The sequence below is a fragment of the Salvelinus namaycush genome, chromosome 2 (genome assembly GCF_016432855.1).
Source record: "Salvelinus namaycush isolate Seneca chromosome 2, SaNama_1.0, whole genome shotgun sequence".
Classification (NCBI taxonomy): Eukaryota; Metazoa; Chordata; class Actinopteri; order Salmoniformes; family Salmonidae; genus Salvelinus; species Salvelinus namaycush.
Genome location: NC_052308.1, coordinates 2,099,370 through 2,123,416, shown reverse-complemented (window position 1 = coordinate 2,123,416; position 24,047 = coordinate 2,099,370). Strand labels below are relative to the sequence as shown.

The 24,047-nt window shown below is 40.5% G+C and overlaps 1 protein-coding gene across 1 annotated transcript in view; it reads right to left on the bottom strand.

The window, feature by feature from the left end:
• The window catches only part of nckap1l (NCK associated protein 1 like), a 43,506-nt gene extending 24,755 nt beyond the window's left edge, over nt 1–18,751 (bottom strand). Inside the window, exons 1-18 of the mRNA XM_039006534.1 lie at nt 18,602–18,751; nt 17,943–18,053; nt 17,759–17,851; nt 16,696–16,752; nt 16,302–16,444; nt 15,088–15,178; nt 13,736–13,873; nt 12,857–12,905; nt 12,586–12,742; nt 12,051–12,107; nt 11,708–11,804; nt 11,301–11,410; nt 10,371–10,503; nt 9,998–10,079; nt 9,637–9,695; nt 6,525–6,670; nt 4,598–4,730; nt 581–700 (exon numbers count right to left, since the gene is read on the bottom strand). Of these exons, the coding sequence (XP_038862462.1) occupies nt 581–700; nt 4,598–4,730; nt 6,525–6,670; nt 9,637–9,695; nt 9,998–10,079; nt 10,371–10,503; nt 11,301–11,410; nt 11,708–11,804; nt 12,051–12,107; nt 12,586–12,742; nt 12,857–12,905; nt 13,736–13,873; nt 15,088–15,178; nt 16,302–16,444; nt 16,696–16,752; nt 17,759–17,851; nt 17,943–18,053; nt 18,602–18,703 (1,878 nt within the window). The 5' untranslated portion in view covers nt 18,704–18,751. The remainder of the gene's footprint in view (nt 1–580; nt 701–4,597; nt 4,731–6,524; nt 6,671–9,636; nt 9,696–9,997; nt 10,080–10,370; nt 10,504–11,300; nt 11,411–11,707; nt 11,805–12,050; nt 12,108–12,585; nt 12,743–12,856; nt 12,906–13,735; nt 13,874–15,087; nt 15,179–16,301; nt 16,445–16,695; nt 16,753–17,758; nt 17,852–17,942; nt 18,054–18,601) is intronic.
• Between the last annotated feature and the right edge of the window lie 5,296 nt (nt 18,752–24,047).

The following is a 24,047-nucleotide window of genomic DNA, read 5'->3' as shown; positions in this document are numbered from 1 at the left end:
ACAGTCTCCCAGATCCCATTTTTTGTATCTTTATACGGCGTCTGTGGTGACTACGGGAGTGTTATAATATATATTTTTTTTAAATACTGTCGATTGACTGCATCAGTCTTATAGTTAATTAGTTGTGTGACCTGTACACTTCCCCCAGATTCCTGGTCATCGAGGTTGCATATCTCGAACACACACACACCTGGTCATTGAGGTTGCATATCTCGAACACACACACACCTGGTCATCGAGGTTGCATATCTCGAACACACACACACCTGGTCATTGAGGTTGCATATCTCGAACACACACACACACCTGGTCATTGAGGTTGCATATCTCGAACACACACACACCTGGTCATTGAGGTTGCATATCTCGAACACACACACACACCTGGTCATCGAGGTTGCATATCTCGAACACACACACACACACCTGGTCATTGAGGTTGCATATCTCGAACACACACACACACCTGGTCATTGAGGTTGCATATCTCGAACACACACACACCTGGTCATTGAGGTTGCATATCTCGAACACACACACACCTGGTCATTGAGGTTGCATATCTCGAACACACACACACCTGGTCATTGAGGTTGCACTGTTCGCTACAGATCTCTAAGATGACGGAGCTGGTCTGTTTGGCAATCTCCTCCAGGAAGGTCACACACAGACGCAGACTCCTCTTCTCAACACCCTCCGTCTAGACACAGACATGACATGACACACCACGACAACAAGACAAGACACAGGCAAGATACAAGACACAATGAGCCAGGACAAGGAAAGAGGTGTTCCTTAGAGTTATCCCAACACTAAATCACTGATACTCAGAGAGAGTTTGTATTTGTTTTTCTCAGGTTGATTGAGATGTTTCACTCACTGGTTAAATTATTAGGGCCAGGAGTGTTTCCTGACCTTACCTGGCCCTAATTCTGAAAATTATCAATATCTGTCACGTTCCTGACCTGTTTTCTCTTGTTTTGTATTTATTTAGTATGGTCAGGGCGTGAGTTGGGTGGGTTGTCTATGTGTTGTTTTCTATGTTGGGGTTTTGTGCGTTCGGCCTGGTATGATTCTCAATCAGAGGCAGCTGTCAATCGTTGTCCCTGATTGAGAATCATACTTAGGCAGCCGGGGTTCACGTGTGTGTTTGTGGGTGTTTGTATCTCGTGTCAGTGTTCGTGCCACACGGGACTGTTTTCGGTTTGGTTACGTTTGTTGTTTTGTATCTTGAAGTGTTCTGTTTTACTTTCATTAAATAATGGACACTTTCTACTCTGCGTCTTGGTCCGATCACTACACCTCCTCTTCAGACGAAGAGGAGGAAATCTGCCGTTACAATATCAACCTTGATATTTTTCAGAATTAGGGCCAGGAGTTTTTCCATGAACCTGTTCTGGGTAGTTATATATATATATACACATTTTTTCTGAAAAAAATCAATATATATGAAATAGTACAGCTGAATTTAAATAACCTTGATATAACCTTTAACCTATTCCAGTAGTATATGCTTTAACCTATTCCAGTAGTATATGCTCTAACCTATTCCAGTAGTATATGCTTTAACCTATTCCAGTAGTATATGCTTTAACCTATTCCAGTAGTATATAGTTTAACCTATTCCAGTAGTATATGCTCTAACCTATTCCAGTAGTATATAGTTTAACCTATTCCAGTAGTATATAGTTTAACCTATTCCAGTAGTATATGCTTTAACCTATTCCAGTAGTATATAGTTTAACCTATTCCAGTAGTATATAGTTTAACCTATTCCAGTAGTATATGCTTTAACCTATTCCAGTAGTATATAGTTTAACCTATTCCAGTAGTATATAGTTTAACCTATTCCAGTAGTATATAGTTTAACCTATTCCAGTAGTATATGCTTTAACCTATTCCAGTAGTATATGCTTTAACCTATTCCAGTAGTATATAGTTTAACCTATTCCAGTAGTATATGCTTTAACCTATTCCAGTAGTATATAGTTTAACCTATTCCAGTAGTATATAGTTTAACCTATTCCAGTAGTATATAGTTTAACCTATTCCAGTAGTATATGCTTTAACCTATTCCAGTAGTATATGCTTTAACCTATTCCAGTAGTATATAGTTTAACCTATTCCAGTAGTATATAGTTTAACCTATTCCAGTAGTATATGCTTTAACCTATTCCAGTAGTATATGCTCTAACCTATTCCAGTAGTATATGCTTTAACCTATTCCAGTAGTATATAGTTTAACCTATTCCAGTAGTATATAGTTTAACCTATTCCAGTAGTATATGCTTTAACCTATTCCAGTAGTATATGCTCTAACCTATTCCAGTAGTATATAGTTTAACCTATTCCAGTAGTATATAGTTTAACCTATTCCAGTAGTATATAGTTTAACCTATTCCAGTAGTATATAGTTTAACCTATTCCAGTAGTATATAGTTTAACCTATTCCAGTAGTATATAGTTTAACCTATTCCAGTAGTATATAGTTTAACCTATTCCAGTAGTATATGCTTTAACCTATTCCAGTAGTATATAGTTTAACCTATTCCAGTAGTATATAGTTTAACCTATTCCAGTAGTATATGCTTTAACCTATTCCAGTAGTATATGCTCTAACCTATTCCAGTAGTATATAGTTTAACCTATTCCAGTAGTATATAGTTTAACCTATTCCAGTAGTATATAGTTTAACCTATTCCAGTAGTATATAGTTTAACCTATTCCAGTAGTATATGCTTTAACCTATTCCAGTAGTATATAGTTTAACCTATTCCAGTAGTATATGCTTTAACCTATTCCAGTAGTATATGCTTTAACCTATTCCAGTAGTATATGCTTTAACCTATTCCAGTAGTATATGCTTTAACCTATTCCAGTAGTATATAGTTTAACCTATTCCAGTAGTATATAGTTTAACCTATTCCAGTAGTATATGCTTTAACCTATTCCAGTAGTATATAGTTTAACCTATTCCAGTAGTATATAGTTTAACCTATTCCAGTAGTATATAGTTTAACCTATTCCAGTAGTATATAGTTTAACCTATTCCAGTAGTATATAGTTTAACATATTCCAGTAGTATATGCTCTAACCTATTCCAGTAGTATATGCTTTAACCTATTCCAGTAGTATATGCTTTAACCTATTCCAGTAGTATATAGTTTAACCTATTCCAGTAGTATATGCTTTAACCTATTCCAGTAGTATATAGTTTAACCTATTCCAGTAGTATATGCTTTAACCTATTCCAGTAGTATATAGTTTAACCTATTCCAGTAGTATATAGTTTAACCTATTCCAGTAGTATATAGTTTAACCTATTCCAGTAGTATATAGTTTAACCTATTCCAGTAGTATATGCTTTAACCTATTCCAGTAGTATATAGTTTAACCTATTCCAGTAGTATATGCTTTAACCTATTCCAGTAGTATATGCTTTAACCTATTCCAGTAGTATATGCTTTAACCTATTCCAGTAGTATATAGTTTAACCTATTCCAGTAGTATATGCTTTAACCTATTCCAGTAGTATATGCTTTAACCTATTCCAGTAGTATATAGTTTAACCTATTCCAGTAGTATATAGTTTAACCTATTCCAGTAGTATATAGTTTAACCTATTCCAGTAGTATATGCTTTAACCTATTCCAGTAGTATATAGTTTAACCTATTCCAGTAGTATATAGTTTAACCTATTCCAGTAGTATATAGTTTAACCTATTCCAGTAGTATATAGTTTAACCTATTCCAGTAGTATATAGTTTAACCTATTCCAGTAGTATATAGTTTAACCTATTCCAGTAGTATATAGTTTAACCTATTCCAGTAGTATATGCTTTAACCTATTCCAGTAGTATATGCTTTAACCTATTCCAGTAGTATATAGTTTAACCTATTCCAGTAGTATATAGTTTAACCTATTCCAGTAGTATATAGTTTAACCTATTCCAGTAGTATATGCTCTAACCTATTCCAGTAGTATATAGTTTAACCTATTCCAGTAGTATATGCTTTAACCTATTCCAGTAGTATATAGTTTAACCTATTCCAGTAGTATATGCTTTAACCTATTCCAGTAGTATATAGTTTAACCTATTCCAGTAGTATATGCTTTAACCTATTCCAGTAGTATATGCTTTAACCTATTCCAGTAGTATATAGTTTAACCTATTCCAGTAGTATATGCTCTAACCTATTCCAGTAGTATATAGTTTAACCTATTCCAGTAGTATATGCTTTAACCTATTCCAGTAGTATATAGTTTAACCTATTCCAGTAGTATATAGTTTAACCTATTCCAGTAGTATATGCTTTAACCTATTCCAGTAGTATATAGTTTAACCTATTCCAGTAGTATATGCTTTAACCTATTCCAGTAGTATATAGTTTAACCTATTCCAGTAGTATATGCTTTAACCTATTCCAGTAGTATATGCTTTAACCTATTCCAGTAGTATATGCTTTAACCTATTCCAGTAGTATATGCTCTAACCTATTCCAGTAGTATATAGTTTAACCTATTCCAGTAGTATATAGTTTAACCTATTCCAGTAGTATATAGTAGATTTAGTTGCGATAGTGTCTGGGTACTGACCTCTTCTGGACAGAGCTGATGGACAGTCTGGTTGAAGTGGGAGCAGACCAGAGGGAAAGACATGAGGTATCGCTGCATAGAAACCTCCTCACTGCTCTGAGAGAACATCTTCTCAAACACCCGCGGGTAGAAGCTGCATTACGAACACAGACATGTTTCAGTGTTTAGGAGTGAAAGGGTTAACACACACACACACACACACCATGTGGTCTGCGTAGGGAATAGGCTGCCATTTTGTATGCAACAATGGTGTTACATATATCAGCTCCAACCTTCATTGGCTCAGAAGTTCGTTTTAGGGTAGGAGCTAGACATACACAACCAAAGGGTGTGCATGAACGTGTTGGTTTAAGACATCAGTGGTTCACACGCTGAATTCATCAATGATAAGAGTTGTTCTGTTTTTTTTAATACATGTGTGGGCCCCAGTCCCGAGAACAATATTCCCCAATAGGCGGCCCACGGGTGATATATATATATATATATATTTTATATATACACACACACACACACACACACACACACACACACACAGTACCAGTCAAAAGTACTACATGATTCTATGTGTTTGTTCATAGTTTTGATGTCTTCACTATTATTCTACAGTGTAGAAAATAGTACAAATAAAGAAAAACCCTTGAATGAGTAGGTGTGTCCAAACTTTTGACTGGTACTGTACATATACACACACATATTACATGACCAAAAGTATATGGACACCGGCTTGTCGGACATCTCAATCCAAAATCACGGGTTGGTCTGCACTTTCCAGCAATAACAGCCTCCACTTCCTGGAAGGCTTTCCACTAGATTTTGGAACATTGCTGCAGTGACTTGCTTCCATCAAGCCACAAGAGCATTAGTGAGGTCGGGCACTGATGTTGGGCGATTAGGCCTGGCTAATAGTCGGCGTTATGTTAACGTATCCCAATATAATCGGCCCGCAGCTGAATGTAAATTGGGGACCCCTGCCATAGACCCTGTTGGGGACCCCTGCCATAGACCCTGTTGGGGACCCCTGCCATAGACCCTGTTGGGGACCCCTGCCATAGACCCTGTTGGGGACCCCTGCCATAGACCCTGTTGGGGACCCCTGCCATAGACCCTGTTGGGGACCCCTGCCATAGACCCTATGCACATCATGTACAGTAGATTATTTGTCTATACTGTAATATCTTGGACTAGGTCATTGGCAAGGTAGACTTATTGCCATATTGCTTTTATCCAATCCCTTCTGATCTACAGAAGTACCAAGGGATGAGGGAGTAGTGGGGGTAGGGTCTAGTGGGAGTAGGCACAAGAGGGACTAGGGTTTAGTGGGGGTAGCGACTATATGGACTAGGGTTTAGTGGGGGTAGAAACTATTGGGGGTAGGGACTAGAGGTAGGGACTAGTGGGGCTAGGGACTAGAGGGACTTGTGGTGGTAGGGTTTAGTGGGGGTAGGGACTAGAGAGGTAGGGACTAGTGGGGGTAGGGACTAGTGGGGGTAGGGACTAGAGGGGGTAGGGACTAGAGGGGGCAGGGTCTAGTGTGGGTAGGGTCTAGTGGAGGTAGGGACTAGAGAGGGTAGGGACTAGAGGGACTTGTGGTGGTAGGGTTTAGTGGGGGTAGGGACTAGTGGGGGTAGGGACTAGAGGGTGTAGGGACTAGAGGGTGTAGGGACTAGAGGGTGTAGGGACTAGAGGGGGTAGGGCCTAGTGGGGGTAGGGCCTAGTGGGGGTAAGGTCTAGTGGGGGTAAGGTCTAGTGGGGGTAGGGACTAGTGAAGCAGTATTCAAACTTTCTCAGTGGGAAACCTTTTTTTTCAACAGAATTTCCCCACTGCAATTCCCCATGACGCCACAAGGGGTCACAACCCTTATTGACTTTTAATACCACTGGAGTAGAGGATGTTTTTTCTATGGGGCCCATGGGGGGGCAGACTGACCAGAGGATGGAGAGATCGGAGGTTTCGTGAAGCATCTCCTGCACGTTGTCCAACATCTTGGTGTGGAATTGGGTCATGTTCATCACTTTAGCCAGGTCTGGGTATTCCTTGAGGGAGAGTGGGGCCTTGGACACACTGGTGTAGGCCTGTAACATGAGACAGCACAGACATCTTGATACACTGGTGTAGGGAGGAAATATGACACCCCAAGAGCAAAAAATATATATTTTAATATACAAAAAAATCAAATAATATACTTTGAAAACTATATCTATTTTTCTTGTATATTTATAGTATACTATAAATATGCTGTCATCACACTTCAATGCACTTATTAAAAGTGTACTCCAAATTAATTGTTTTTCAGTCTTTAAATTCACCTTTCAGCAGGACAATAAACTACAACACAAGGCAAAATCTACAATGGACTTTCTTACTAAGACAATGAATGTTCCTGAGTGGCCAAATTACAGTTTCGACTTAAATCTGCTTGAAAATTGCTAAGTAGCCATAAACACCATCTTGACAGAGCTTGAAGAATTATGAAAAGAATACAGGGCTAATATTGCACAATCCAGGTGTCGAAAGCTCTTAGAGACTTACCCATGAAGACTCACCTCTGCAATCACTGTATTTCTAGCATGTATTGACTGAGGGAGCTGAATACTTATGCCACGACTATATTTCAGTTATTTACTTTCTTTCAAATCTTTATTTTTTTTTTATGTATAGAAATCTTCCACTTGGACAGAGTATTTTATTTAGATTGTTAACAAAAAATGACAACTAAATCCATTTTTATCCCACTTTGTAACAAAATTAGAATAAATTCAAGGGGTATAAATACTGTTGTAGTTTCAGTGCCAATAATGAGTTTGAAAGGACTTTCTGAATTCCTGTTCGTAAGAGTGCAGAGAACGTTGACAATGACAACAATTGTTTATTTTTATCTTTATTTAACTAGGCAAGTTAGTTAAGAACAAATTCTTATTTACAATGACGGCCTACATTGGAACAGTGGGTTAACTGCCTTGTTCAGGGGCAGAACAACAGATTTTTACCTTGTCAGCTCGGGGATTCGATCCAGCAACCTTTCGGTTACTGGCCCAACGCTCTAACCACTAGGCTACCTGCCGCCCAAGTTATTTATTTATTTCACTGCTGAGAAACATGCTTCCTGAGAGTAAATGTTTTAATATACTTAAGTATACTTTCAAAAAAATATATTTAACTTAAAATGTCCACAAAATATATATAAAGTAAACCTTCAAAAACGCATGTGCACAAGCATTTGCATATTCCCCATCATCCTTTTCTGCAACTGAAGTTTTAAAGTATTGAAATCTTAATTTATTCCAGTAATGTGAACAACGAAAGTTTGAAATGCCAACGGTGCACAGTTTTTGAAGTATCGCTTGTAAATTGCTGCTCCAGCCACAGCTACTTTGTAAATAACACGTTAACATTGGCTGACTAGATACCTCTGTCAATCAAGACTGGCTAATTACATGGCTAATTATAATAGCTAATGTGGTTAATGAGGAGAAGTGTCTTTATAAAAGTATACTTGAAAACATATTATAAATATATATTTTTTTGTAAAGACAATACAGGAATTCTTATTCAAAAACCATTTTAGTAGATGTATAATTCATGAGAAATATACATACATTTAAGTCATTTAGCAGACGCTCTTATCCAGAGCGACTTACAAATTGGTGCATTCACCTTATGATATCCATATGATATTTATGATATTTATCCTTATGATATTTAGTACATACAATATACTAAAGGTCTATTCAAGTATATTTGTTTTGTTCTTTATCTAATACACTAACAATATACTTAAGTACAGAAAAGGTGTCCCAATTTAGATAATTTTAAATGTATTTAATGTACTTAAATGCTAATAAAATACAATTGACATTAAATGCATTAAATGTATTTAAAATTGTTCCAATTTACTTAGAATATGTTAACTAAGTATGATTTAAATATATAACAAAAATACATATATCCACTTGGGACACTACAGACACCATCTGAGTTGGACACAACAAGGCATGTTTAAAAGGTTCAATCGAGACATTTCTATCTCAATTTTAAATAATTTCAGGGGAAAAATTACTTTACTGTGATTGTTTTCAATTATATTGGTCCAGAAGAAACACAAATAGCTTCTTATCATGAGGTCTGAGTGGGAACAGTGTGTTTACAGTGTAGGCTTATAACATGACACAGTGTGTTTACAGTGTAGGCTTATAACATGACACAGTGTGTTTACAGTGTAGGCTTATAACATGACACAGTGTGTTTACAGTGTAGGCTTATAACATGACACAGTGTGTTTACAGTGTAGGCTTATAACATGACACAGTGTGTTTACAGTGTAGGCTTATAACATGACACAGTGTGTTTACAGTGTAGGCTTATAATATGGAACAGTGTGTTTACAGTGTAGGCTTATAACATGACACAGTGTGTTTACAGTGTAGGCTTATGACATGACACAGTGTGTTTACAGTGTAGGCTTATAACATGACACAGTGTGTTTACAGTGTAGGCTTATAACATGACACAGTGTGTTTACAGTGTAGGCTTATAACATGACACAGTGTGTTTACAGTGTAGGCTTATAATATGGAACAGTGTGTTTACAGTGTAGGCTTATAACATGGAACAGTGTGTTTACAGTGTAGGCTTATAACATGACACAGTGTGTTTACAGTGTAGGCTTATAACATGACACAGTGTGTTTACAGTGTAGGCTTATAACATGACACAGTGTGTTTACAGTGTAGGCTTATAACATGACACAGTGTGTTTACAGTGTAGGCTTATAACATGACACAGTGTGTTTACAGTGTAGGCTTATAATATGGAACAGTGTGTTTACAGTGTAGGCTTATAACATGACACAGTGTGTTTACAGTGTAGGCTTATAACATGACACAGTGTGTTTACAGTGTAGGCTTATAACATGACACAGTGTGTTTACAGTGTAGGCTTATAACATGACACAGTGTGTTTACAGTGTAGGCTTATAACATGACACAGTGTGTTGTAGATAAAGTTGTAAAGTATTTATAGGGTAAGTGAAGTACTATACCTGTAATCTTAACCAGTCCAGTCTCAGAGCCCTGAAGTCAAACTCCTCTCCGTTTTCCACTGTTGAGGGACATTTTATCTTTATTTAACTAGGCACGTGAGTTAAGAACAAATTCTTATTTACAATGATGGTCTAGGAACAGTGGGTTAACTGGTCTAGGAACAGTGGGTTAACTGCCTTGTTCAAGGGGTAGAACGACAGATTTGTACCTTTTCAGCTCGGGGATTCGATCTTGCAACCTTTCAGTTACTAGTCCAACACTCTAACCACTAGGCTACCTGCCGCCCCATGCGGTAGTATCACACATGAAGTAGGCCTAGCATTACATATCAAATCTAGATTTCAGATACATTTTGTTTACCTTGCTTGATAGTCAGTGCAGACAGTGTTGAGACAAATGATGTCATCAGGACTGATTCCTCTTCTGGACAGACATACATATTCTACAGGACAGAACAGTCAAAACAGTAATAGAAGCTATTATTTCGGTATGCTCTGAAATAATAAAGGCCCAAGAGTAGATCCTTGAGGTACACCACATTGTATTGTGTCTCTATTTTATTGCTTTGAAATGTATAGGAATGAAGGATGTAGGTAATGTTGTCCGTCTGGTGTAGAAGGATTGTTCTACTCAGTTATATCACCATCACCAGCTGGGTGTTCTGTGTGCAAGGAGTTTTGAATATTCGTTTGGAATACACCCCCCCCCCCCCCCCCCCCCCCCCCCCCAGTACCTGCATGGTGTCATTGAGGAGCAGGGCATCAAACTGGGCCAGGTACTGGACATGGTAGCGTTGCACCACACGGGTGTACTTAGTCATCAGGGTCCTCAACCTCTCCATGTAGAACAGGAGCTCAGCCATCTGCCTGCAGCAAACACATATAAAACTAGTGACTACTGTATCAACAGTAGGACTAAACTGTGTATATGAACACATAAAACTAGTAGGAATATACAGTACATTAACTAGTGACTACTGTATCAACAGTAGGACTAAACTGTGTATATGAACACATAAAACTAGTAGGAATATACAGTACATTAACTAGTGACTACTGTATCAACAGTAGGACTAAACTGTGTATATGAACACATAAAACTAGTAGGAATATACAGTACATTAACTAGTGACTACTGTATCAACAGTAGGACTAAACTGTGTATATGAACACATAAAACTAGTAGGAATATACAGTACATTAACTAGTGACTACTGTATCAACAGTAGGACTAAACTGTGTATATGAACACATAAAACTAGTAGGAATATACAGTACATTAACTAGTGACTACTGTATCAACAGTAGGACTAAACTGTGCTTTAACAGCCAGACACAGTAGCTGTTGTATAAGCTTCTTCTACATTGTTTAGTTGTGTGACTTGAATGCTAATGTTAGGTGCAACTTGCAAAACTTTAAAATGTACAGGAGAGCCGCTTGAAACTGAAACATATTTTTCATGCATTCTGCTCAGCATGCTAATATGGTACTGTATATATTTATGGCTGACATTGGAGATTGATAGAAAGTGGCATGGCAGGAGGGTCTGCTGTGGTTAGAGGGTCTGCTGTGGTTAGAGGGTCTGCTGTGGTTAGAGGGTCTGCTGTGGTTAGAGGGTCTGCTGTGGTTAGAGGGTCTGCTGTGGGTCTAACTTCAAACGTACGAGTCTACGTAGTCCTCTGGAGTCTTGGTCTTGGGAATATTCTCTGAATATCTGACGAGCCACAGAACCTCGTCACGGGAAAACGACAGAGCCATGAAGACAAACAGCACCTAGGGGATGGATTGATATTTAAAGGGTGGGGGGGGGGGGGGGGGGGGGGTAGAGTGAGAGAAAAAATAAAACAAATATTTAGCAAAAGACCCATCACTGTTTGACCATAGTCATGTACTGAACATAGAGAGCTCGGAAATAAACACAGAGCAGTTTGTCTGTTTAGTATTGTACAGAATGAGAGGTCAATGCCAATAATGTAATGTATCTCTGATGACCATGGTAAAACATACAGGGAAGCTGAACATGCAATAGATTGGCACTATTAGCCAGATCAACTAAATGAGGTTATGTACCTTGGGTCCCAGAAGTCCAGGTTCATCCTCCAGGACTTTGACCAGCTCCTTCAAGGCATTCCTCAGGAAACCTCTCCTCTCTCTGTGCATGGCTCCACTGGTATACATATGACAACACACATAGTTATCTATATTCTTGACTTTAAACAGTTAATCATATGGTGGCCCTGGTTGCTGGTTCAAATCCGTCTCGAAAGACCATGAAAAAGAGTGCTACTTGTTGTTGATGTTAAAATGGGAGACCGTTCAACCAATTGGTGGCACTATCTGAAGCAGGTCCATCATTTCAGGCTCAGTTTGAGTAAAAATAAATAATAGTTTTATACACAAGCAGATAACTCACCTGTTGACTATCACATGCTCGCGGCATTCTTTGATATCTGCGATACGCTTACTGTACCTGTCACAACGAAACGAGGAAGGGCGATCAGTAAGAATGGAGCTGACAAAAATTGACCAGTTTTGCCCAGATTATAGTTCAGTACAGTACACGTTACCAGACAGGGCCTCTACCAACATCACCTTAGAGCCACCATCATAATTCAATTAAAACCTTTGTAGGAGCATTGCTAAATATGTGAAAATATGCTAACCAAAACCTTTGTAGGAGCATTGTTAAATACGCTAAAATATGCTAACCAGCAATGTTTTTTGTTGTCTCCAAGAGCATTGGAGAACCAGATCCCAGAACATTGAGAACCAGGGCCCAGAACATTGAGAACCAGGGCCCAGAACATTGGAAAGAAGGGCCTAGAACGTTGGGAACCAGGGCCCAGAACATTGGGAACCAGGGCCCAGAACATTGGGAACTAGAATCAGCTTGACACCCAGTCCAATCACTCTGAGGACAGAGGGTAAATATCATAATAATGTCATACCCTTTCAGGCCATCGAAGTGGTCCTCTGTGATCTTATGGATGTTGATTGTCTCGTCCCTGATGATGGTGAGATAAAGGCCACTGCGTAGGGCCATCTTCCACAGCTCCTGAGATGACTGGTTGGTGTTCAGACTGCTATGACACAGCAGGTAACCCACTGGAGGAGAGGAGAGATCAGCGTGAATATGGGGAATAGAGTTCAACCACTAAAGCCTTTTTTTCCCCCAGAAGGTAGCCTAGACTGAGTCTGAAGATAATAGCTAGCACTCACAAAGGATCCAGCGCTCCATCACCTCTAAGGACAAGTACTCACAGGCCATCTGTGGGAAACACAAGTTAGTCATTTAATTAGTTAACAATAAGTCATCAATAGTTGTTTGTGATTATTTACTGATGTCATGTGAATTATTGTACTTTATGATAACACAACATACACGCTGACGATCATATTTTGCTGTTGCAGACACACACGCTAACTTCTTCTAAAAGGGATTTGTATCCAGACACAATACTCATTACAAAATATATTATGTGCCATGATATTAGGTATACACTGTGTGTTTGTGTAGTGGTCTCCGTTTCTTGGCTGAAGTTTTGAATCCCACATGAAGAGAACCACGGGGCACAGAGACTAACACAGAACACTATGGTACATCAAAGACGCCAGCGGCTGCCTTTGAAATCAGCAGACAGGACATTCTAGGGAGGGGGGACAGAAGAGGAAAATAAAATAGAAAAAGTGAAGAGAGGAAAAGATAAGAAAACAGAAGATAAGAGATGAAGAGAAAAGAAAACAGAATAGAGCAGAAAAGGGGAAAGGACAGTCTCACAGTGTCACAGCAGGCAGGGTCCAAAGGAGAGGAGAGAAGAGGGGGGAGAGGAGAGGAGAGGGGGAGAGAGAAGAGGAGAAGAGGAGAGGGGGAGAGAGAAGAGGGGGGAGAGATAAGAGGAAAAAAGAGGAGGAGAGAAGAGGGGGGGAGAGGAGAGAAGAGGGGGGAGAGGAGAGAAGAGGAGAAGAGGAGAGGGGGAGAGAGAAGAGGAGAGGAGAGGGGGAGAGAGAAGAGGAAAAAGAGGAGAGGAGAGAAGAGGGGGGAGAGGAGAGGAGGATAGGAGAGAAGAGGGAGAGAGATGCGGTAAAGGGGAGTCTCACGGTGTCGCAGCAGGCAGGGTCCAGCATGGCAGCAGGTGCGCTGAGGAGACTGAGGAGCTGAGCGCTGCGCCACTGTTCTGCAGGAAGGTTCCTCCTGGGGTACAACATCTGTAGGGACAGGAGGGCCCCCGTCACAGCCTGGGAAGAGAGGGGGGAGAGGAGTGGGGAAGGAGGGAGAGGGTGGGAGTGAGAGGGAGAGAGAGAGAGGGCGCGAGATAGAGAGGGAGAGATAGGGAGAGTTATATTTCCATGATAGCGTTATAAGGCCGAATAGCAGTAAAAATCATGACCTCCATTGGTATTCAGGAATAATGCCCCACGCTAACATTTACAGTCGTTTTAAATATACAGTTAACATTACCCTAGAGAATATACAATCGTGAATTTACCCTAGTGCAGTGGTGACCAACCGGTTGATCACGATCAACTGGTCGATCTTCAAGCCACGATAAAGGCTGTGTTATAAAGGCTTGCGTTCCTTTTTTTTTTAAATTGTGTTGCGCTGTTGGTGGTAGACGCGCTTGATTCAGAAGCCCTGAGCATCGGGTAAACAAAGTGTTTTAATTTTGCACCATTTAATTTGTCTGAAATGACAAACTCTGCCTATCTGGTGATAGGGGATCTGTGGCTAAATCGAGTTTGCCAGCTGTGCTGGCCAATCGGATAGATCAAATCACCGTGCCTACAGAACTTCCACGACCCTGGCCACAGCAGTGTTTGATACTAGCCTACGTAAGATTTTATAACTTTTAAAACCCTGACCACAAAGAGACTGTCAAATAATCCAGCAAAGGGTTATTGTAAAATATATATATATTCAGCACTGTCAACACTGTTTTTATTCAACACTATTACAAAACATAAAATGTGCTTCTCCTTACTTCCAGTCGCGCTGCATTGAATGAGTAGCCAAGTGTATCGATAGCTCCGCGTTTTTTATTATTATTAGCAGCTCGTCATGTCTATTTTAATATCGAGGAGTATTTAACTTTTTCTAGTCCTAGGAACAACATGAATTGTGCATGAGGCAGATTCGGTGTGACTTGAGTTTCACCATCAGGGGGAAAAAAGGTGTCCCCTCTCTCTGGTCAGTCTCACCGGAGGAAAGGAAGGAGAGAGCAGGGACCGTGAGAGGCGGATCCTCTGCTGCTTTCTCCCTCCCTGCGCTAAGACTAACGCTGTGTTCAAAACAACGGCGAACTCAGAAATCTATGACTTCCGATATCAGTGCGGTCAAGAAAAAAAACGAGATCCGACTGGGATTTTTTTTCCAAACTGTCATCCAACTCGGAATCTCTGGCATCTTTGTGAATATGTGAATTGAATATATGTGAATATGCAATTGACATTACCTTAGTGTGAGGGCCGAATTCCTCAGTGAGTTTCTTAATGGGCTGTTCATACTCCATAAACATCTGAGCCAGGCGGGGGTACGCAGGGTCACTGGAGGATCAACCAATCAATCAAGACTTAGTCAATCAACCACACATTCATAAATGTATACACATACACTGCCATGTACAGTACCAACTCATGCCAACATCAATATCATGTGGTGCCACTCCATAACTCCATCTTCTTTCTTGGCCACACAAAAAAACAAATCAGATTCACCATCCATTCATTTTCACTGTTGGGAGCTGTATTTTTTTTTAAATTTAACTAGGCAAGTCAGTTAAGAACAAATTCTTATTTTCAATGACGGCCTAGGAACAGTGGGTTAACTGCCTTGTTCAGGGGCAGAACAACAGATTTTTACCTTGTCAGCTCGGGGATTCGATCCAGCAACCTTTCGGTTACTAGTCCAACACCTAGGCTACCCTGCTGTAACAGTACGGTACACCTCTCCTTCTAAACTCCAGTGGCTCTCCATCTTCTACCACTGAGGATTATTATGAAGTAACTGGTGGAAAATGACTGACATTCAATTTCTTTGTTTCCTGTCTGTGCAGTATTTTCCTCCTCCTCAGTGTCTGATCAAGATAAACGTCCTCCTGCCATGTTGGCTACATAAATAAATATGGTGTGAAATGGGAGGACTGAAAATGTAATTGTACTGTTAATGCACTCTGGGAAATGAATGGAAGAATGTGTTGTTATTGCCAATTAAAAAGCTATTAATTATGGGTAATCATCTTTGAGATGCTTGGCTATATTGATAGCTCCAGTCAGAGGATTTAAGTTGTTGTGACTGGGTGTTTGCCCAGCCGTACTGCAGCTAATACCATCCTTTAAGGAATGATGAAAACATCAGGTTTTCTATCATAAACTGACATTTAAATGCCATCTTCCATTGGATGAGTGGGAAAAACCTATGTCAGCTCATTTCTGTCAGAAATTTAATTAAGAGTGAAATGAGCTTGCATTGCGAGTATGTGATCTGGTTAGGTATTTGCATATGAAAATTAATAAATTCATTGTCTGTTCAGAAATGTCAATGAAAGATGTATTGAACACGAGCTCAATCATTTTCAATGAGGATTGTTTTCCATTCCAATTTTGAATTCTGAATCACTTCCTTAAAATCGACTGTATTTGAATAGTTGATAGACGTAACCGGCCCCACCTGCTGCCATTGGACATCTCGTGAGCACAGTTGTACATGCCCACCAGGACCTTCTTGTCTTCGACGCGTGAAAGCATGACGATGACAGACGTATATGTGATGATCAGATCCAGGTAGTTCTTGGTGAAGTCAAAGTTCACCGCCTAATGAATGAATAATTGAAGGAATGAATGAATAAATGAATGCATGAATAAATGCATGAATTAATAAATTAATGCATAAATACATGAATGCATAAATAAATGCATGACATGTTTTTGAATTAATGATTCAGGTTAAAAAGTAGGTTAACACGATACCATATAAGTGAACTGTATGTTGTGATACTTACAGTGGCCCTAGGGGACAAAGTATATACCCTATCCTATCTACTAGTGTGGGATGTTGTACTCACAATGTTGAAGAAGCACTGGCAGGCATCAATTGTATTCAGCAGTTCATAAACATGATCCTGAAGGAAAAAAAAATAGTTAATCTGTGGTCAGAACACAGGCTCGGTACAGCCAGATAAGACGTCACATAATGCAGTGGGTTGATGTGTTCGTGTTGCTCTGTAACAGTACAGACGTCACATAATGCAGTGGGTTAATGTGTTCGTGTTGCTCTGTAACAGTACAGACGTCACATAATGCAGTGGGTTAATGTGTTCGTATTGCTCTGTAACAGTACAGACGTTACATAATGCAGTGGGTTGATGTGTTCGTATTGCTCTGTAACAGTACAGACGTCACATAATGCAGTGGGTTAATGTGTTCGTATTGCTCTGTAACAGTACAGACATCACATAATGCAGTGGGTTGATGTGTTCGTGATGCTCTGTAACACTACAGACAGCAACAGGGAATAATCACCTGCAACTCATGGCTATCCTCATGGGCTCATTATGAATAATACAGACTCCTTTTAGAAATGCCACAGCCTATCCAAAGAAATTGATCGAAACATCACAGTGTATTATTTTTGTTGTATCAGCATTTTAATATATTTTAAAATGTTATATTCTGAAATTGGGTGATATATTGATGTGTATAATTTTATGTGTATTCTCATCACAATCGTCTCTTTATTATTGCGTGACCCCCCCCTACAGTCCACTACTGTGTCAGTCATCACACATAATGAATAAGGCACAGGACGCACTTCCCTCTGTATAATAACAGAACTCGATTTGACTTCCCTTGAAATTTATATGATTTCATTCAGAGGAGGAAAAGAAAAAGTCACTTTATATGTTAATTCTGTTTGGATAATTGTCGTTTTTATGCTTTGAATACCAAATGCAGTAATACCTGCATAGAATAGTGTTTCCCGAGCCAATTCCACACATTCCATGTATTCCAGAACTAGAATGCCTGATTGAACTAACGAAGGGCTTGATGATTAGTTGACCGGCAATACATAAAATAAGTGGACCTGGTCTGGGGGGGGGGGGGGAACAGTGATCTGGAAAGACTCACCCTGAACTCCATGACGTCTATGAAGGAATCATAGTAGCTGGACATGGCCGCCATCACCTCAGACTTGTGTTTCTGGACGCCTACCAGATACTGCTGCTTTCATTCATGACATATCACATTAGACACATTAGACAGATTATCATTAAACGTTTTTATTGGATTCAGATTAAGGGCAGCTACTTACACTATTCCCCCTGAAGTCGATGTTGGGGAACTTCTTGTTGATGTATTTGACAGATGCTTCCATGGTCTTGTCTGTCAGGTATTGTGGCCGAAGCTTGGGATCCAAGCATGTCTGGAACAGAACCGGGTGGGGGTTAGGGTCAATGACATTTTGATCCACTCAATTCAGGAAATGAACTATTGAATTTAGTATAATCTATGTCGTTTATTAGGCTCCTGACATGGATTATGGGCCTAATAAATTATTTATGGGGCCTGAAAAGTTCGGTTGTGTTTTGTTTAAAGTGACACCAATATTTGGACAAAGTAGATAGCAGATCTGTGCTGAGGCTTTGTGAGTGTGCCGAAGCCTGAGTGGATGTAGATCAGTCTGGTTTCCTGTGTGAACTTCCTCTTCACGGCAAGCTGACACTCAGAAAATACATATTCTTACCCGCAGCAGCCACCAAGCTAACTATATTGAGAGATTTTTAAAATTCTAGAATGTTAATGATCGATCATTTCCCATGCCAGTGTTTCCATCCACACTGTTCTCCATCACAAACAGGGCAAAAAGCTGTGAATGTATCAGGAGAAAAACCTGTGACTTTCTTTCAAGTTCCTTTTTTTTTTTTTAAGTGTCGCCATTCTCCTCAACAGACCTCCCTCCTCCTCTCTCACCTTCTTAATGTAGTTCATACGCAGCAGCACCCCTCTCCCTCTGTCGTTGAGGATGGTGAGCTTCTCAGCTAGCTTCTGTTGGTAAGCCATGGCCATGGACATGATGCTCCTCTCCCCCCTACTGTTACAGCCCGGGTCTGTCTCCTCTCCTTCAGATCAGGAAACAGTCTGTGACAGCCAGACTCGAAGACAAGTGCACCCAACCACACCCTGTCACCCTGCTGTCACGTGATTGGTGGAGCTATGCTAAATAACAGAACTGGAGTTGTGGACTTCCTGTCGGTGTCAGTTAAGCCAACCGTTAAACTCTCGCTCGTTGTGTGTATTTTGACATGTCAAACAGAGTTGGTAGTCGTTTACTGTAAATGGTACCTCCCCAATCAGGAGAAAGGATATGGTCCTCCTTTATTTGAAGGGTACTATAAGCACTTTATTACACATACATAACAAGTACATAGGCATTATCTCAAAAAATCACCAATTGACATCGGGGTCCCGTGTGGCCAGGTGGTAGAGCATGGTGCTTTCAATGTCAGGGTTGTGGGTTCGATTCCCATGAAAATGTACACACTACTGTAAGTTGCTCTGGATAAGAGCATCTGCTAAATTATGTAAATGTTCTAAGGATCTGCCAATAATGACATACCCAAATCTAACTGCCTGTAGCTCAGGCATTGAAGCAAGGATATGCATATTCTTGATGCCATTTGAAAGGAAACACTTTGAAGTTTGTGGAAATGTGAAAGGAATGTAGGAGAATATAACACATTAGATCTGATAAAAGAAAATAGAAAGAATAAAACCAACTGTTTTTTTTGTATTTTGTTTTGTACCGTCAGCTTTGAAATCCAAGAGAAAGGCCATAATGTATTATTCCAGCCCAGGCGCTGATACAATGAACCATTGAATTTCTGGAGAACAAGACCGCCCAAATGTGCCAAATTGATTTATAACTTTTCAAGTTCATCGCTGTGAACCCTCCTGAAACAATAGCATGGCATTATTTAACTGTAATAGCTACTGTAAATTTGACAGTGCAGTTAGATTAACAAGAATGTAAGCTTTCTGCCCATATCAGATATGTCTATGTCCTGGGAAATGTTCTTGTTACTTACAACCTCATGCTAATCACATTAGCCTACATTAGCTCAACCATCCCGCGGGGGGTGGGGGACACCGATCCTGTAGAGGTTTTAATTAACAACACTGCAAGTTTGTGAGTGAATGGTGAGAATAGACTAGAGAACAGTGTTCCATCAGTCTCCATTAGATGGCACCCTATACCAGCTTGTGGCTGAGCTAAATACCATGCTGCAGTATAGGCTGGTTTTGACATACAGCGATGAAGCCTACCTACTCTGCTCCTGGACTCAATATAGAATCTCCCCTCAAAGGGCTTTTTTGTACAAGAATATATAGGCTTAACCTAGCCTGGTCCAAGATGTGTTTGTGCCGTCTTGCCATTGTATGGTAATTGTCTCATGGACTTGGTAAGACAGCAAAAAAAGATCTAGGACCAGGCTAGACTTACCTTGAGTCTGGGAAACTGTTTTTTGGAGCTAAGACTATCTATAAAACCCTTTTTACATAAGCAGACGTCACAAAGTCCTTATACAGAAACCCAGCCTAAAAACCCAAAGAACAAGCAATGCAGAAACACGGTGGCTAGGAAAAACTCTAGGAAGAAACCTAGAGAGGAACTAGGCTCTGAGGGGTGGCCAGTCCTCTTCTGGCTGTGCTGGGTAGAGAGGAACCAGGCTCTGAGAGGTGGCCAGTCCTCTTCTGGCTGTACAGAGTGGAGATTAAAACAGTACATGGCCATATCGTTCTTCAAGATGTTCAAACGTTCATAGATAACCAGTAGGGTCAAATAATAATCACAGTGGTTGTAGAGGGTGCAACAGGTCAGCACCGCAGCAGTAAATGACAATAGTCTTTTCATAGCTGAGCATTCAGCGGTCGAGACAGCAGGTGTGGTAGAGAGCGAGAGAGAGTAAGCGAGACATAATGACTTTATGACAAATTCATAAACTATACATGACACATTCACAAGCAGACCTATTTTCAACTTACGTGTGAAAACAATTACTTCAATACTTAGTGATTTGACAGCCCAATTCAAATAAGTTCATATATTTTGACAGTTATGGGACAAACAATAGAAAATGTGTTTCTAGATTTCTGTCTGGAACAATAAGGTCTTCAGTAACCTGGCTAACATCTCTGAGATACATAAACAATAATGTCTTCATTAACCTGGCTAACAGCTCAGATACATAACAAACAATAAGGTCTTCATTAACCTGGCTAATAGCTCTGAGATACATAAACAACAATGTCTTCAGTAACCTGGCTAACAGCTCAGATACATAAACAATAAGGTCTTCATTAACCTGGCTAACAGCTCAGATACATAACAAACAATAAGGTCTTCATTAACCTGGCTAACAGCTCAGATACATAAACAATAATGTCTTCATTAACCTGGCTAACAGCTCAGATACATAAACAATAAGGTCTTCATTAACCTGGCTAACAGCTCAGATACATAAACAATAAGGTCTTCATTAACCTGGCTAATAGCTCTGAGATACATAACAAACAATAAGGTCTTCATTAACCTGGCTAACAGCTCAGATACATAAACAATAATGTCTTCATTAACCTGGCTAACAGCTCAGATACATAAACAATAATGTCTTCATTAACCTGGCTAACAGCTCAGATACATAAACAATAAGGTCTTCATTAACCTGGCTAACAGCTCAGATACATAACAAACAATAAGGTCTTCATTAACCTGGCTAACAGCTCAGATACATAACAAACAATAAGGTCTTCATTAACCTGGCTAACAGCTCTGAGATACATAAACAACAATAAGGTCTTCAGTAACCTGGCTAACAGCTCAGATACATAACAAACAATAAGGTCTTCATTAACCTGGCTAACAGCTCAGATACATAAACAATAATGTCTTCATTAACCTGGCTAACAGCTCAGATACATAAACAATAATGTCTTCATTAACCTGGCTAACAGCTCAGATACATAAACAATAAGGTCTTCATTAACCTGGCTAACAGCTCAGATACATAAACAACAATGTCTTCATTAACCTGGCTAACAGCTCAGATACATAAACAATAAGGTCTTCATTAACCTGGCTAACAGCTCTGATACATAAACAATAAGGTCTTCATTAACCTGGCTAACAGCTCAGATACATAACAAACAATAAGGTCTTCATTAACCTGGCTAACAGCTCTGAGATACATAACAAACAATAATGTCTTCATTAACCTGGCTAACAGCTCAGATACATAAACAATAAGGTCTTCATTAACCTGGCTAACAGCTCAGATACATAACAAACAATAAGGTCTTCATTAACCTGGCTAATAGCTCTGAGATACATAACAAACACTGCTATTTACAGACATAATGACTCACTAAAGAGATAGCCAAGCTCACTAGAGAAAACTCCAGCTGTTCAGTAACCCTGTGTCTTTCTCTATCTTTCTTAACCAGATGCCATAAACTGTCTTAGCAGAGAACTTCTCAGCAGACCTGGGTTCAAATAGTATTTGAAACATTTCAAATGCTTTAAGTGTTTGCTTTACCAGCTGCCTAGAATTCCAGATGTCCCGGGTTTGGACTTTTGAGTCTATGCTCCTGGTTTAGTTGCACCAAGCAAAATGAATCACAGTCAATTACATATTGTCACGCCCTGATCTGTTTCACCTGTCCTTGTGATTGTCTCCACCCCCTCCAGGTGTCGCTTATTTTCCCCGGTGTATTTATCCATGTGTTTCCTGTCTCTCTGTGCCAGTTCATCTTGTATATTTAGTCAAGTCAACGAGGGTGTTTTTCGCTGTACTCTGTTTAAAAATATATATATATTATCTTTTGCTTGTCTTCCTGGTTTTAACCCCTGCCTGACTCTGGACTACTGTCTTGCCTGCCTGATCATCCTGACTGCCCTGCCCTTAAATCTGCCTGCCCTTCGGTACCTTTTGGACTCTGAACTGGTTTTGACCCTTTTTGCCTGTCCACGACCATTCTCTTGTCTTACAATATTTTTGAATCCAATAGGGTATGACTCCAACCATCTGCCTACTGTGTCTGCATCTGCTTCTGGCCTTGTGTCATGATACATATACAGTATTTGAAATGATCTCAAATAGTATTTGAACCCAGGTCTGAACTCTCAGAAAGACAGCAGTACTGCAGACACAGGAGGCAGATGGTTGGAGTCATACCCTATTGGATTCAAAAAATATTGGATGATGGAATTCATTTTCATCAACCACACAGAGCAGAAAACCAATGATTGACATCCACTAGAATGAGCCTCAAGACGACGTGTTTAGTTTCACACTGAGTCTGAGGGAGTTAAGACACGTTAACAAGGTTGTCTGGGGGAGGTTGGGGGAGGAAAACAGGACAGGTGGAGGGAGATGGGTTGTGTTCAGTGGGGGAGGTTGGGGGAGATGGGTTGTGTTCAGTGGGGGAGGTTGGGGGAGATGGGTTGTGTTCAGTGGGGGAGGTTGGGGGAGATGGGTTGTGTTCAGTGGGGGAGGTTGGGGGAGATGGGTTGTGTTCAGTGGGGGAGGTTGGGGGAGATGGGTTGTGTTCAGTGGGGGAGGTTGGGGGAGGAAAACAGGACAGGTGGAGGGAGATGGGTTGTGTTCAGTGGGGGAGGCTGAGAATAGGGTTGTGATTGGTGGGTGAGGCTGGGAGATGGGTTGTGATTGATGGGTGAGGCTGGGAGATGGGTTGTGATTGGTGGGTGAGGCTGGGAGTAGGGTTTGGGCCCGGGGTGCGACTGGGGTAAGAGTAGAACCTGGGGGTGTGGTTGTGGGTTGTGGGTAGGCTTGGAAGACTGGGGTAAGAGTAGAACCTGGGGGTGCGGTTGTGGGTAGGCTTGGAAGACAGGGGTAAGAGTAGAACCTGGGGGTGCGGTTGTGGGTTGTGGGTAGGCTTGGAAGACTGGGGTAAGAGTAGAACCTGGGGGTGCGGTTGTGGGTAGGCTTGGAAGACAGGGGTAAGAGTAGAACCTGGGGGTGCGGTTGTGGGTTGTGGGTAGGCTTGGAAGACTGGGGTAAGAGTAGAACCTGGGGGTGTGGTTGTGGGTAGGCTTGGAAGACAGGGGGTAGGTCTAGAGGTGGTGGGTTAGGCTAGAGGCTGGCTGGGTGGGGCTGCTATAGGCCAGGCTGCACCCCAGACGTCAGTGGAGAAGCTCACAGGTCTGAGCCATGTGGAGATGCAGGAGAGGTACTGGCTACAGCATGGGAAGAACCCCGCTAAACCTTCACTGCCGTTATGTCACAGTGGAGGGGGAGGGAATAATATTTCATACCATATTCATTTTGACTCAGCTGTTTCCAAGGCCTCTCTCTGACCCATCCTGAAAGAATTCAGATCAGCTATAGACAGGGGGGAT